Source organism: Triplophysa dalaica, chromosome 21 (assembly GCF_015846415.1).
Source record: "Triplophysa dalaica isolate WHDGS20190420 chromosome 21, ASM1584641v1, whole genome shotgun sequence".
NCBI classification, from domain to species: Eukaryota; Metazoa; Chordata; class Actinopteri; order Cypriniformes; family Nemacheilidae; genus Triplophysa; species Triplophysa dalaica.
In genome coordinates, this window is record NC_079562.1 from 1038584 (window position 1) to 1054914 (window position 16331).

The 16331-nt window shown below is 38.5% G+C and overlaps 1 protein-coding gene across 1 annotated transcript in view; it reads left to right on the forward strand.

The window, feature by feature from the left end:
• The first annotated feature begins 12553 nt into the window (after nucleotides 1-12553).
• il17rd (interleukin 17 receptor D) overlaps nucleotides 12554-16331 on the forward strand; it is a 28579-nt gene continuing 24801 nt past the window's right edge. Inside the window, 1 exon segment of the mRNA XM_056734801.1 lies at nucleotides 12554-12708. Coding sequence (XP_056590779.1) covers nucleotides 12595-12708 — 114 coding nt within the window. The 5' untranslated portion in view covers nucleotides 12554-12594.

Sequence of the window (16331 nt, forward strand, 5' to 3'; positions counted from 1 at the left end):
AGGATATGTCCTTTCCACACCTACTCACACACAAAGACTAAACTACGATAAAACAACAAACAAAAATGGATTAAGACTTCTCCATCTTTGTCGCACACTGGGTCTGTACATGGTCAATGGAAGACTACGAGGAGATTCATACGGTAGGTACACCTATAGTTCTAAGCTGGGTAACAGTACGGTAGACTATTTCATCACGGATCTGAATCCTAACTCCCTCAGAGCGTTCACAGTCAGCCCACCATCCCCATTGTCAGATCACAGTAAAATCACTCTCTACCTCAATAGATCCGAACCTAACACAGAGGCATCAAAACAAACTCACCTCCATACCCTAAAACAAACTTTCAGGTGGAAACAAAATTGCGAAGATACATACAAAAGCATAACTCGTGAACCAAAAATTCAAAACCTACTGAATAAATTCCTAGATACCCCATTTCCACACAATAATGAAGGTGTAAATTTAGCAGTAGACAGGATTAACCAAATTTTTACAATATCTGCAACACTATCTAACCTAAAACCCACTAACACAAAACCAAACAAAAAGCCTGTAAATGAGAAATGGTTTGATAAGGAGTGTAAAAACCTTAGAAAAGAAGTAAGAATTCTATCAAATCAGAAACACAGAGATGCTGACAATGTAAACACACGCCAACTCTACCATGAAAAAGTTAAACAATATAAGGACACACTAAGGAAGAAAAAGAAACAAGATACACAAAACCAGTTAAATGCATTTGAACAATCTCTAGAAACAAATCGCTTCTAGGAACATTGGAACACACTTAACAAACCCCACGATGAAGATCTTCCCATTCAGAACGGAGACGTATGGATAAAGCACTTCTCAAACCTCTTTAGTAAAATAACCAAGAACCATGAACAAACTAACCTACACAACAAACTATGCACTCTGGAGTCAACAATTAAAGATTACCAAAACCCTTTAGACTATCCAATCACACTCGCTGAGCTAGGCCAAAATATACCAAAACTTAAATCCCAAAAAGCAAGTGGTATCGACGGTATCCTAAACGAGATGATTAAAAACGCAGACCAAAAACTCACACTCGCCATCCTCAAACTGTTTAATATCATCTTGAGTACAGGTATATTTCCTACAATCTGGAACCAAGGTCTCATAACTCCAATCCATAAAAGTGCAGACAAATTCGACCCTAATAATTACCGCGGAATATGTGTAAACAGCAACCTAGGTAAACGCCTCTGTAACATTCTTAACAGCAGACTTATCCAATATCTAAACAACCAAAACATCCTGAGAAAATGCCAAATTGGTTTCCAACCCAAATACCGCACATCCGATCATATATACACTCTTCGTACCTTAATTGACAAAGAAACAAATCAAAATAAAAGAAAGCTCTACTCATGCTTTTGTAACAACTGTATAGTGTGGTTAACTATGTTACGGTGACAGGTCGCTCTAAGGACCTGATATTGGACCAATGTCTAGGTTCGGTTACAGGAGGGTAAGAATCAAAACACTCAAGACACAGGAAATGACTAATTATATGAATGTGTTTTGATTGGTGGAAAACAATGATAATAAAAGCAAATGTAACAATCACAACAACAATGAAATAAAAATAAATCAAATGAAACAATTGTCCTTTTCAATCCCTTGCTGTTCTTTTAGATATCTTTTGAGCTCTGTTCACTATTTAAATAGCTTTCTCCTATTTACTTCTAGGTTTTAAGTTATATTTTAGTCGTTTAGTTTCTAATTTTAGTTATAGATATTTAGTTCCGCTAACTTTTAGTTTAATAAGAGCTTTTGTTATTTTGGGGTTTAGTTCCTCTTCACTCTTTTAGTTCCCACTCATAAAATGATTAACCAAAATTAAAACAAAATATGAGGAAGTAAATTACATTAAATCACAATAGACAAATCAAAACAAATTGAAACAATTAAATTTCTCAACAGTATAACAGGCGATTACTCCTCAATAGAAATGTTCTTTTGTCAATCAAAGTGTAAAATATATTAGTGTGTGCAAAGAGTCTTTGATGAAGGTTGTATTGCGACAGTCAATAGTGCAAAATGATCCACGTCGGGAAAAGAATCTGATCCTTCCGATCAGAATGTACAATGAAAAAAAAACGGATTCCACCTGTTTAGTTGAAAGCACTACCGGAATCTTCTGTTTGCGTTTCTCTCAAATCACTGTGGTTCGGGTGGGTAGGCTCGCCATTTCAATGTCAAAGAGTTCATCCAATCGCACAAAAAAACCTGACCAAATCCGGGGGTATTATATGTTTGACACCCGCATGGATTTACAGGGGTTCGAATCAGAAATCGTCAGTGGTAATATCGCAATCTCGTTCTTGGATTGATCTTGGATTTTTTCTCTCGCTCGCAATCAGCAAAATGCGTTCGCCTCTTACTGCTCTGGTGTCTCGTTTTTTATGACGTCACGCGCAGTCGCAATTTAAACTGAATATATCATTTCAGCATTTAGTCATTTTATTATTTATTATATTAAACTGCAATGACTTTAAGCAACATTCTATTTAATCCTTTTTACAATATGTTAGAATTATAATTATTTGAAAATTATATTATTTTCTTTCTGTTTCTCATATAGCAGGATTCTAACCTGTGTTTCACCTTGTTGACTTCAAAAAAGCTTTTGACTCAATCTGGCATGAGGGACTTTTTCTTCAGTTGATTCAATGCGGCATCGGAGGAAAAACCTACGACATCATCAAATCAATATACACCAATAACACATTTGCAGTTAAAATTGGCAACAAGCACACAGACTTTCTCTCCCAGAGTCGTGGAGTGAGACAGGGCTGTAGTCTAAGTCCTACACTATTGAACATTTACATCAATGAATTAGCTGGAGCTCTAGAACAGTCACCAGCACCCGGTCCTGACCTTACAAGACACGGAAGTGAAATGCCTTCTGTTTGCAGACGATCTGGTGCTACTGTCACCCACAAAAGAGGGTCTACAGCAACATCTGGACACCCTGCACACTTTCTGCCAAACATGGGCCCTATCGGTTAACCTTAAGAAGACTCGAGTCATGATCTTCCAAAAAAAGCCCATAGCCAAAATCAACATCACCGTTTCAAACTAAACAACGTGCCCCTAGAACACACCAAGAACAACACATATCTCGCTATAAACATTAGTAACACCGGAAACTTAAACAAGGGTGTGAATGACCTGAGAGACAAGGCACGAAGAGCCTTTTACGCAATCAAAAAGAATATCAAAATTGACATCCCAACCGTAATCTGGCTGAAAATAATACAATCAATTATAGAACCAATCGCGCTGTATGGAAGTGAGGTTTGGGGTCCTCTCGCCCACCAAGAGTTCAGCAGATGGGACAAACACCCAATAGAGATTCTGCAAACAGAAATGTGTAAAAACATTCTACGGGTACAGAGAAAAACTCCAAACAACGCCTGCAGAGCAGAATTAGGACTGTATCCTCTAATCATTAAAATACAAAAAAGAGCTTTAAAATTCTACACACACCTTAAGAACAGCGACACAGACACACTCCATCACAAAGCCTTAAGTCATCAAGAGCTGAGCCCAGAGAGAAACCCCTTCATCCAACTGATCTCACAACTAACTCTACAACCCCAAACATGCCCAAGTCAACCCCAAACCCCAGCCAGACTAAACCAAATGATCAAAAGACAAAAAGAGAAATATCTCAAACACTGGACAGAAGCAACAGCTCAGCAAAGTAAACTGGAATGCTATCTGTCACTAAAGAGAGAATATAAAGTGTCAGAATACCTCACAAGCGTATCAGACCCTAAAGTAAGAAAAGTGTTGAGCATGTACAGACTCAGTGATCACCAGCTCACTGTAGAGACGGGCAGACACAGACACACATGGACACCGAGAGAAGAGCGACTGTGTCCACACTGCACACACAATCAAGTGGAAACAGAGCTGCACTTTCTCCTCTCCTGTCCCAACTACACACACATCAGAGAAACATTCTTCCCCCAGTTTACAAACTTACACAAAGACTTTGACCAGTTTCAACAAAAGGACAAGATCTCATACATACTGGGAGAAAAGTCAAGAAGCTCAAACCTGCTGCAAGATATGTCAAGTCCTGCCACGACCAAAGAACAACCAGCACAACACAACACAACACTGACAGGACAACACACACAAACTGACACTGTCACCTTCATTGAAAAATTAAAACTCTTTTTCTGTTTATATTGAGATGTATATATATAGATTTTTACTTATAGACTTTTAATTTTATTCTATATTATTTTTATCTTAATCTGTATTTCTGCATGTTTATATTTAATCTTGTGCTTTGGCAATGTACATTTTCTTTTATCATGCCAATAAAGCTCCTTTGAATCTTGAATCTTGACAGTCACTCATTTCGGTCTTTTGTCACGCCCTCCCGCCACACATTGTATTTCTCACGCAGAAAAACTATTTATAATACATTTAATATGCCGCAGCGCCCAAAAGTTATCTGGTCGCGCCGCTCTCACTATGGAAACTACAGGAATCAACCGCGTCTCCCCTGGAGATTTTAATCGAGCCTGCCACTTATCAGCCAATCAAAAAAAAGAAATAGGCTACACAATAGCCAATCACAAAATAGCACTATTGTATCTGGGTAAGATTTAACGCAACAACCAATGAAAAAAAAGCATCCTGGAATTGTTCACCATCTTCCTCGTTCACCCACAGAGGAAACCACTGGAGCTCCGAGCATATGGGGTGAGATTTGTTTCATTATTCTGTATAAATAAACTACGATTCGCAAATAAATATAGAGCATTTCACAAACTTTTTTTAAATCCACATATGCACAAAAAGCGAACTATAAATACATGTTAGACGTTCCACAAAAATAAATGAAATTCACAAATAAATACAATGAGATTTGCAAATAAAATTAATTTACAAATGTAATTTAAGGATATTTATTTGTAGATCGCTTTCTTCACATTTGTGAATCGCTGCACACATTTGTGAATCGCTCTCTGTGCATTTGTGGATTTTGAAACATTTCTAACGTCAAATCGTGCGCACAATCCACAAATAGGTGGACTCCGCCCACTATCTACGCAAGCCAATCGGTTAAATTCCGCTTTTGTTGTCCAATAGGCCACGTTGAAATTCAGCCAATCACGTTATGCTATGCACTAAGATTTAGGGAGCTAACATGGCGACTAGTGGCGTCTATAATGTGTGTTATACTAAGAAATGATAATGGCCTCTTCTTTATACTATGTAATGATCGCTTGTGTTTATATACATTGTCCGTATTGTTACATATATGCTGTATTTAAACGTGTATGACTTGATAACAGCGTGCACGGACTGGAGTGGAAAATCCCGGTGACTAGGGAGTCGGGACAGATTTGGTCTGCTGCCAGCCGTTTTATTGTGTTTATGTTCCAAAGGGCTAAATTCAGATTTTTTGCTGCAGTCGGTGTACTACCAGTATAACGATGACAGAATTCGATGACTTCATCGATCAACACAAAATTACAACGAATTTAAGAATATATTTTGTGCACAAGATCATAGTAAAAGAATGGACATCCTTTGTCATGGCAAAGAGTTAGACAGTAAACAGAACAGTTTAGCCATAGCAGCAGAGATCATTCTGGAATGGGATAAACCGAGATGACTGTAGAAATTACGTTTTATTTTGAATTATGAATGACATAGAAATTCACAATGCTGATGATTCCCCCCACGTTAATTCTGTCATCGTTATACTGGTAGTACACCGACTGCAGCAAAAAATCTGAATTTAGCCCTTTGGAACATAAACACAATAAAAAGGCTGACTGGATGACCAAATCAGTCCCGACTCCCTAGTCACCGGGATTTTCCACTCCAGTCCGTGCACGCTGTTATCAAGTCATACACGTTTAAATACAGCATATATGTAACAATACGGACAATGTATATAAACACAAGCAATCATTACATAGTATAAAGAAGAGGCCATTATCATTTCTTAGTATAACACACATTATAGACGCCACTAGTCGCCATGTTAGCTCCCTGAATCTTAGTGCAGAGCAAAACGTGATTGGCTGAATTTCAACGTCGCCTATTGGACAACAAAAGCGGAAGTTAACCGATTGGCTTGCGTAGATAGTGGGCGGAGTCCACCTATTTGTGGATTGTGCGCACGATTTGACGTTAGAAATGTTTCAAAATCCACAAATGCGCAGAAAGCGATTCACAAATGTGTGCACTGATCCACAAATGTGAAGAAAGCGATCTACAAATAAATATCATTAAATTACATTTGTAAATAATTTTTATTTGCAAATCTCATTGTATTTATTTGTGAATTTCATTTATTTTTGTGGAACGTCTAACATGTATTTATGGTTCGCTTTTTGTGCATATGTGGATTTAAAAAATGTTTGTGAAATGCTCTATATTTATTTGCGAATCGTAGTTTATTTATACAGAATAATGAAACAAATCTGACCCCATACGAGCATCACTTTGAGCACAAAGTAATGATCTCCTGTTACAACAAACAACACCAGTCATAATCTCTCTCTCTCTCTCACACACAAACACTCGCACTCAAACACACACACACACACACAAATTTTATAAATGGAAATTGAATAAACACTTTGTATTTGGTTAAATTGTCAGTGTCATGTGTCAGATATTTTCTTTCGGGGAGGGTGTCACTCTTGCCTGTCTTCAAAACTTGAGAGCCCTGAGTACATGATGATCTTAAACCAGAACAAACCAGCATCAAAGCACACCAAACCAGCATATGGTGTTTTTTAACAGGGAGTGTCACTCTGAAAGCTCTGTAGACAGAGATGAGCCACAGATCCTGAGGTTAAACCCTAATGGATGAAACTAATAACAAGATGATGTGTAAAATGAAGCAACACTGATGAAAAATGCATGAAAATTAAAATCACAAACCATAGTTTTAACAATGATAATAGAGGAGATGTTTATAGTTCCAGTATCTGCTTTATTGTTCTTCATGTTCTCTTCATTGTTATGTTTTTCAAACATTTGACACTTGAAAGTTCTGTGAGTTTAGACAGTAATTATTAATTTATCAGTGTTACATTTGTTAAAATGACATTTGATAATCGTATTGAAACTGTATTTCTGTAGAATGTCTGTGACATATAAAAGTGTCTCAGTCTTTATCAAAGTGCTCATGTGTTCATCATAAAATACGTCAAATTCTTTTCAATTCTATGTCACACTTCATGGTGTATTTTTGAGATGAGCCGACAGTATCAGTCTATGATATTCTACAGTATATGATTCAACATCATTCTTTAAGATCAACCAAAACAGAAATAAACGTCTAGAGATGAACTGCATCTCACATTCATCAAACATCTTTCTGAAATCTGTTGTTGATGTCTTGATGTGTTTTGTTTGATAATTGCTGTTACACGTGCGGTTTCATCTGCACTACACAGAGATGATGATGTTTAATGCAGTTTTGAGATTTCGTGTCATTAAGAGACTCAATCGCTCTCCATCTGATGTGACGTTTGAGTTTCTTCAGACTATAAAAGATGCACCAACAGCCCATAAACAACATCTGCTTCACAATCTGACTCCAGGTATCATCATCACATCTGTCTACTGATTTGTGGATTGGATATTCATTCATCTCTATTTCTATTGTGTTGATAAGATCATATATGAAATAAAGTCAAATGTAAATGTTTATTGTGTGTTTTATTTCAGCTCCTCATCTGACAGAACGACTCTTCATCTGAAGTCTTCATTCATTAATAAACATCATCATCATCTGAACAACATCTGAGCAACAATCTGACTCCAGGTAACATCATCATCATCTATCAGATAACATCATCATCATCTATCAGGTCTCATCGTCATCATCATCTTCATCACATCTATCAGGTCTCATCATCATCATCATCCTCACATCCATCACATCTGTCTGTCTGTGTTTTAATCTCTAGTGTGTCTCTGATAGTTTGTCAATGAAATGTGTGTGAAATATTTGATTAAATGTTGTTTTTACTGAATGAAAGTGTTTATAAATGAGATGACTGGTGATATTATTAATCTGATGAAATGTGCAGATAATATGACATTGGTGGGATGTGTGAAGGATGTTCATTTTAATTTTCTCTTTTTGTGTAGTTTAGAGAAAGGATAGCTCCTTGAAAACCTGAAACAAGAGCTTGAGCAGGTGAGATCTTCTCAATACTTTGGCTTAGACCTTCATTCTCAATTCATCTTTGATAAATATTCAGACGGGACTCATCAACGCTTTCGTTTCTTTGCTGAAATTGAGGAGTTTTGATGTTTTAGGCAAAGAAAGAAGCTTTGATGAAAAACACCAGATAGAAAAAGACTTTTATCCAAACTGCAGTTACTATCTTACACAGATTTATATGAGCAATCTTAGAATTTGGGTTTGTACAGTTTTTGTATATTATATTAAATTGATGTATTGTCGTTTGTTGGACCCCATCCCAAATCTGTATTCAAGTACATGACATTGTGTGTAAACATCAGTCACACATGAATGTGTATTTGTGTTTGTTAACATGTTTCTTTACAGAGTCAAACTTACGAAAGGTTTGTTATTATTTCAGTGTCGACTCTCAACAGTTTAACATCATGACAGAACACAACATCATCCACAACCAATCAGATTACATCATGACACAACACAACATCACCAACAACCAATCAGATTACCTCATGACAGAAGACAACAAAAATAACTACGAATCAGATCGGTCCAATGGTTCATATGTGGTAGTTTTTTCAGTTGGCTCTCTGACACCTAAAGAGTGGGAATCATATAAGAGTTTTGAGGACAAACAGTCATTTGCTCGTTCAGTGTTCATCTGGACTCTTTCAGTTGTTGAGATTCCGATCATGCTCTTAACTCTGTATGTGTTGTGTTGTCTCATCAAGTCTCATCGAACTGCTTCAGTTTTTGTGATTCATTTGATTCTTTCAGATCTCATACAGTTGATTTGTCTCATGTTAATGACATGGGAACAGACAGATATGTTGTGGGCTGCACATTTTTATTCTCTGGTTGTAGGTGTGTATTTTATGGCATGTGTGGCGTTTGAAAGATATCTTTTGGTGTCTCATCCTATCTGGCACAAAACTCACCAGACACTGAAATCCTCCTGTTTGATTTCTCTCATCATCTGGTTTGTGCCTCTGATCTTTGCAACAATAGAACCAGATGATCTGTATTTTGATCTTCTCTGGCGGTCTGTAGCGTGTTTGATCCCCTATCCAGTGATCATTGTGTGTTTTGTTGGTACATGGAGGGGTCTTTCTCACGCAATATCACTGACGTCTCAGAAACGCAGAATGATTTTGGGCACTTTGTTCCTCGTGCTGCTGAGTTACACGTTTATCATCCTCCCACTCACTGTTGTTGGTCTTTATAGTCATTTCACTGGTCATTGGTCTTTGTCATTTAAAATACTCTATAGATTTGTTGAATGTCTGCTGTGTTTGAATCCTCTCGCTGACTGTTTGTTGTATTTGTTCATGAGGACTGATGCTGCTGATTTATTGCCGTCTCTTCACTGCTGTCGTAGATCAGACACACATCAGATTTCTGTACGATACACAACCAGAACAACACAACCATCATCATAATGTACAGTAGACTCACAGTTGTGTGATTCTCTTACACTTGTGTGTATCTTCATGTCTAGATGTGTACATTTGTCTGACTTTTGTGTATTTATCTGCAGTACTGACAGTGTTTGAATATCCTAAAGTGAAAATGACATTATTCTGATTGTAGACGCATGATTAAAATACTGCATGAAGTAAATCATCACCTGAAATCTATATTAAATATGACCTCGTAATTTCATTTAGTGACATGGTTAGGTTTATTACCATAATGTTTGCTTATTACTATAAATAATACAACGTAATAATAAAATCAGTACATTAATAAACACACAGACTGTCAACATGAGTTTAGAGAGGACATTGCACACATGACAGATGACATGATGAAGAGTAATGTGTTTTATTCTACATGTGAATAGATTACAGACAATGTTTAGTCATATATGTCCATAAAAACGTGCACATTCTAGACTTTTGTCTTCAGTTTTTCTCCAGTGTTGTTGTTACAGGATACACTCGAAGGTCATAAAACACTGCTGAGATCATTGAGTGCCACCTGATGTCATATGTTCACATGCACTATCAACCCTTACGGAAATTTACCTCTAATCCAAATTTTAAAAGTCAGACCAAAATTCCTCGACAAGGGGACATTTGAAGAAAAAGTTGTCCTGTCTCGCTCATTGACATCACCGCCTGTAAATTCCTCCACAAAACGAAATGTGGCGCACTTGAGCCTGCTTTGATTTTCAGTTTCTCAGACGAAAATGTAATCTTGGAAAAAGCTCCCAGTTGTTTGGAACGAATAACTATCGATGTCGCCTTGTGTTAGTGCGCAAAAATAGTATGTTTTCTGAATTTTAGTTTGAATGTAAATCCATGGGAACCCCAAGTTCATGTTTGGCCCAAATGAGGTCCCTTATGGGAAAGGGGATGAAAAGACAGACCGATAAGTAAACAGAGAAAAAGAAAATAGAGGAGAGGTAAACAATAGGTCAGCGAGGTGAATGCCATAGGCCCGGTTTCAAACACATGGCTTAGCTTAAGTCAAGACTATCCTAGTTAAATTAAGATATTTATGGCGCTTAGATATAATGCCTTAGAAGAACAGGCCTACATCACTGGTGTTTGTCTCGAGACAAAACAAAGGCACTGATATATTTCAATATATTTCTGGGAAAGTTATATCCAGTTAAAACCTTGTCTGTGAAACCGGGCCATCGAGAATTATGTCAGCCCTGCAATATGTAAGACTCATAAAAGCTGTTTAGGGGCATTGTTGGTGTGGTCATCTTTAAAGCAGCTCCTTTCATGTAGGTGTCAATAGTAACAGAAGATGAGCAGAAAGAAGATCTGGGTGTATCTGTGCAGACAGAAGGCTTAAATACTGCATATTCCTTTAGCCTCCAGTTTTTTTGTCTTTGAAGTGAAACTGAATAGTTGGATGCACAGTGTGACTGTGGGCTACAGAGCAGATGAGCTAAACTTTCTGTCGTTGCCTATTTCTAGGTTTGAGACATTGCCTGTGAAATCACCAGGACTTCCATCAGATAATGCATCATTTCCATCCATCCATCCATTTTCTACCGCTTATCCGAACTACCTCGGGTCACGGGGAGCCTGCGCCTATCTCAGGAGTCTCCGGGCATCAAGGCAGGATACACCCTGGATGGAGTGCCAACCCATCGCAGGATGCATCATTTGAAAGGGATAAAATACGTTTTTTCTTCGTAACAATATTATTAGCCCAAAGATCTCAAACCAAGACACATTTCTTGAAACATTAAACAGTCAATTAAACACTTTTTCCCACTTGTTTTCACATGCCTGGATTTCTGTAACGTATTGAGCACAAATGTGTTCGGCGGAGCAGTATTAACCATGTTTATATTTAGGAAGCGAACTAGATAGGATTTCCACTAACTAGAAAGAGGAAAGTTTGCAATAACAAAAACTGTGAAATAAATACCTCAGTGCTCTCATGAGTCATGACGTTCACCACTGATATCATACACTTATCTGACATATTTTGGATGTCACAATTTGTTTGTAACATGTCATAACCGGGTGTTTTCACACACTTGCTCGTGTGGGCTGTCAGGTTTGGTAACACAAAATTACTGTGGAATAAAATAACATTTGGCATTGTGCAAGAGTGTACGCACACACAAACGTATTTAATCTCATTGGGGACAGTCCATAGGCGCTGTGATGTTTATAGTGTACAAACTGTATATGTTATGCCCTTCCCCTACCCCCTAAAACTATGAGCATTTTTTGATTTTCAAAAAATATCGTTCTATACAATTTATATTGTCCCATTTTTTTTAATGAGCTAGCAATGCTTATGTCAAGGGTTTGATCCCGATCCACCAGAGAACTCATAAGCTTGTGATTACGTAAGATGTAGGTGCAAATCATGCAAAAACTAAGTTGCGATAACATTCATTTTAAAGCATTAATACAAGTGAGAATGTCACGAAAAGGAGTTTTTTACTCACTTGCAAGACACACACACACACACACACACACTCTCTCTCTCTCTCTCCCTCCCTCCTCTCTCTCTCTCTCTCTCTCTCTCTCTCTCTCTCTCTCTCTTTCTCCCTCCCTCCTTCTCTCTCTCTCTCTCTCTCTCTCTCTCCCTCTCCCTCCCTCCCCCTCCCTTCTCTCTCTCTTTCTCCCTCCCTCCCTCCTTCTCTCTCTCTCTCTATCTCTCTCCCTCCCTCCTTCTTTCTCTCTCTCTCTCCCTCCCTCCTTCTCTCTCTCTCTCTCTCTCTCTCTCTCTTTCTCCCTCCCTCCCCCTCCCTTCTCTCTCTCTCTCTCTCTCTCTCTCTTTCTCCCTCCCTCCCTCTCTCTCTCTCTCTCTCTCCCACCCTTTCCCTCCCTCCCTCATAGACTTTCATTCACTTCTCATCCGCGGAGCTTCATGTGCGGGTGTGATGGCCGGATCACTGACGCTGGTGCATTTCTTTACGGTTTTATCCGTGTTTGTGTTCTTCGGCGCGACGGTAACCGGAGGAAAGAGAGAAAACGCCGATAAATGCAACTACAAGGTAAAACGCGCTGTTCAATCTTTCACATAAACGCGTAAAGCTCCGGATACATTGTGTCAACAACACTGAACATGTTCCGTCATGTTACAGACGCGTGAAAACTTTTCAACTTGTGTTTCAAGTTAAACTCTGTTACTCTTGCGCTGTTTTAAAGTTTGCAAACTGTTTTGTGTGAAGGTGTGTTGAGCTTGTGGGCAGGTGTGTACTTACAAACAAAAGTTTCCATAAGAAAGAGTTTATAACCTGACGCCAAGAAGCTATAAAACATCTTTAGTTTGTTGCTAATGATCTGTACTCTGTACAAACATCTCGCGCATACGAAGAACCTTACAAGTCCAAAAGTTACTTTTGTGCATCAGATGCTTTTATTTGAAGCGACTTGCAGTCCATTAAATCGAAACATGAACACAAAAAGTTATGCAAAGAAGAACCTTTATTTGAAAGAAAAGCCCTGTGCCGGATTTCTGTTGTGTTTTTATACTTTCATGAGTTTTTGACCCCCGTGTCAGGTTTGGGAAATGGCCTTTCAGAAGGTCAGATGTTTGGATGGGGCTGTCAGGGGTCTTTTGTTAATGTATTGTTGCTGGAGATTAGCTGGAGTTGACCTGCCTGTTTGATGCTTTTGTGATCGGGGTTGAATGGTGGTACATTTGGGGCCACGACGGGAAAATGGAAATTAAAATAGGCTTTAAAGATTTTCCCATTCAGCACACTTCGAGTCTTTTTATTTCCCTTTGTATGAGTTCAATATATCTGTTTTGGGAGTCCAAGGTGAAACATGTTCAGAACTAAATAAACGCAAGAAAAGAATTGCCTGCGATTATATTGAGGGAAATGTATTATTATTGTTTTGTATTATTGAAAGGCACATGATCAGTTGTGAAAAGGTATTTAAGGCTGTTTTAATGGTTGAATCTGTCTTTTTTAGTGTGTTTTAATGAATATTTAAATTCAATGAGGTATGCAGGTGTGTTTAAAAACTTGTATTAATTAGTTTGTGGTTATTATAGATGCTGTAATCGGCATCATGTTAAAACTAGCAATGATTAAGAGCACTTTTGTGCTGGTATTGGTTATAAAAGACTCTTCACACACCTCTGTGTTGTGTTTGTCTTCCTGTTGATGTGTATCTGATAGTTTGTTGTTGACACACAGGCTATTGACAGACAGATTGCCCCTCATCTCATTGTCTCTCAGCTGTGTTTGAAGTCATTTCCTTCAGGAAGTCAGGAAAGTGTTTGCTCTATTAAAATGCTCTGGCATTTCCGTTTAGGAAACACAGCCCACCTCCCTCCACTGCAACATCAAACGGCCGTCCCGTTCAGAGAAACACTTCAGGTGTAAATGAATAGCTGTTTTAGTTCTTGAAGCCGTAGTTGTGTACGCTTCGAATTGGCTTGAAATGGTGATAGCTCACGGTTAATATTAAACTGTTTTCTAAATGCAAGGTCAGTTGCTGGTCAATATTTGCAGAGATCAATATTGTCAGTGACATTTTTTGGAAATGCTTCTTAAAGCACATTTGGATTCTTAAAGGGATAGTTCACCCCAAAAAAATCTGTCATTATTTATTTTCCCCAACCTAAGTGGAACACATCAGAAGATATTTTGAGAAGTCGTGTTGAGTCCAGTATTGTTTGTTTTCCATTTGTCTTGAAAATATGTCCTTTTGTGTCTTGCATATATAAGCTGTATTTGGAATGACATGAGGAGTAAATGATACAATTTTCATTTTGGCTGAACTTCCTCTTTAAAGAAAATGTAAAAGTTTGGCGTTGGATATGGCTGAACCTTTTCTCCTTGACTGCCAGGGCGTCACACAACTCGACTTAAGTGTGAGAAAACAACGTAGTTATTTAAATGTCTCTTTGCTGGGCTCCAGCTGAGGGGACGGGGGGCTCAATTGGAGCTCAGACGGGGGTCCGCTAGACTCAGATTAAAGTCCTTGTTCTGTCCGGAACTCCCAGGCCTCTCGGCTCAATAGCGTTCTGACTTTTTGTCGAGCTCTGAGAATTCCAAGTGTCAGAAACGAGCCGTACTTTCCTCCTCCTCCATATCTCTGTGAAAGCAATGAAGGACTTCAGCATTGGAAGGAAATTACCAGCTGTGTAATCGGTTTAACAAACGTCCCTCTCGGTCTGGTTAAGTTATGGTCTCTGAGTGTGCCAAAGCTCACAAACATTTGCATCTCACATGGTTTCCAGCGAGAACAGAGCTTCGGGAACACCTCGAGGGGATGAGCTGATGGCCGTGCTTTTCATAAATATAATGTTAGAAACTAAATAATATGTTAAGGAGTGAAACGTCTGGCATCGGTTATTCAGACCCTGTAAGATGTTGTCCAGAATATCTGAGTTTTTCGTGAAGGAAAAGAAAACTGGGATTTGAACTGCATGAATGTTCATTGTGTAAAGATTTTTGCTGAACTGTTCTTTCAGTCATTTGTTTCTTAAAGTTAAAGCCACTGAATCCTGTGCAAATAACCTTTAAGAAACGTACGAGAACGAGATCTTTTTACGTCGAGTTATGTAGTCGATAACGCTCATGTAGTTTTCATCTTTAGTTTCTATGGTTTCTTGAAATCTCACATGGAGGCAGCTGAGACGAATTTCAAAATGAGAGCTTATTTCTGAAAAGCACCTCGCTAGGTCGAGTAAAACATAAGCTTGAAGGCAAGTGTTTCACAAAAACACACCCGATGCACGAGAGACTGTGCGGCCCACATCTTTCGTTCGTGTACTTCTGTGTGTGTTTCTGAAACGGACCCTCACACACTTTGGTTCCTTGCTCTGGAAACATCTGGTTGGGGTTGAATGATGGGGATGATGGGGGTGTTTCACGGTGCGTAGAGAGAATGGGGGGGGGGGGGTTGACTCGTTTCTGTGCCTCAGTAAGGGTGCATTGAAAACCATCCAAGCATCAGCGTGGAGGCCGTGTCTTGTGTTGTGCGGTGGGAAAATGACTGGTTGGCTAGTTCTGAATCGGCTGGTGTGGTGAAAACTTTTTGAATTGTGGGACAGAGGTCTTTGAGTAACAGCTCTTCTTTAGACCGGACGAGTGCTCCTGCCGTTCCTCATGAATGAAAGGTTCGCGCTGGTAAACGTAGGTATGTAAAAAGTGAATTAAACACCGGGGCGCACTGTTTGCCTCAGTTGGGTGCTTAGGATTGGTCAGTGATCTTTGTGACGCTGGATTGTGTCAACTAACGTGGTTGAGTAAAATATGAAGAGTTTGGTTCAAAATGAGATAACTCCGTTTTTTATGTTCTCATGTTTTTCTTGTGTTCATTCGCTGTTATTTTTGAGTTATTATGGCTTAACTCATAACAAACCAACTGCAGTTTCATTGATTGATAGTAATTGGAATGCACAATAAAAAACATGATTTTAGAAAAATTTAGGGTAAATCATTTTGGAACCGAACTCTTCATATAGAGAAACCCAATGGTTGGTTTCAATTAACTTAGAAAATGCCCATATTTAACCCAACCATTGAAACAACCCAACTGAATGGCCACATCCACATTTTACCTGCACGCCAAAAGAAAGCCATACAGGTTTAGAATTACACAGGGGTCAATTAATGTTCACAAAACTTGTGTGATATAGCAGAATTTCTATCAT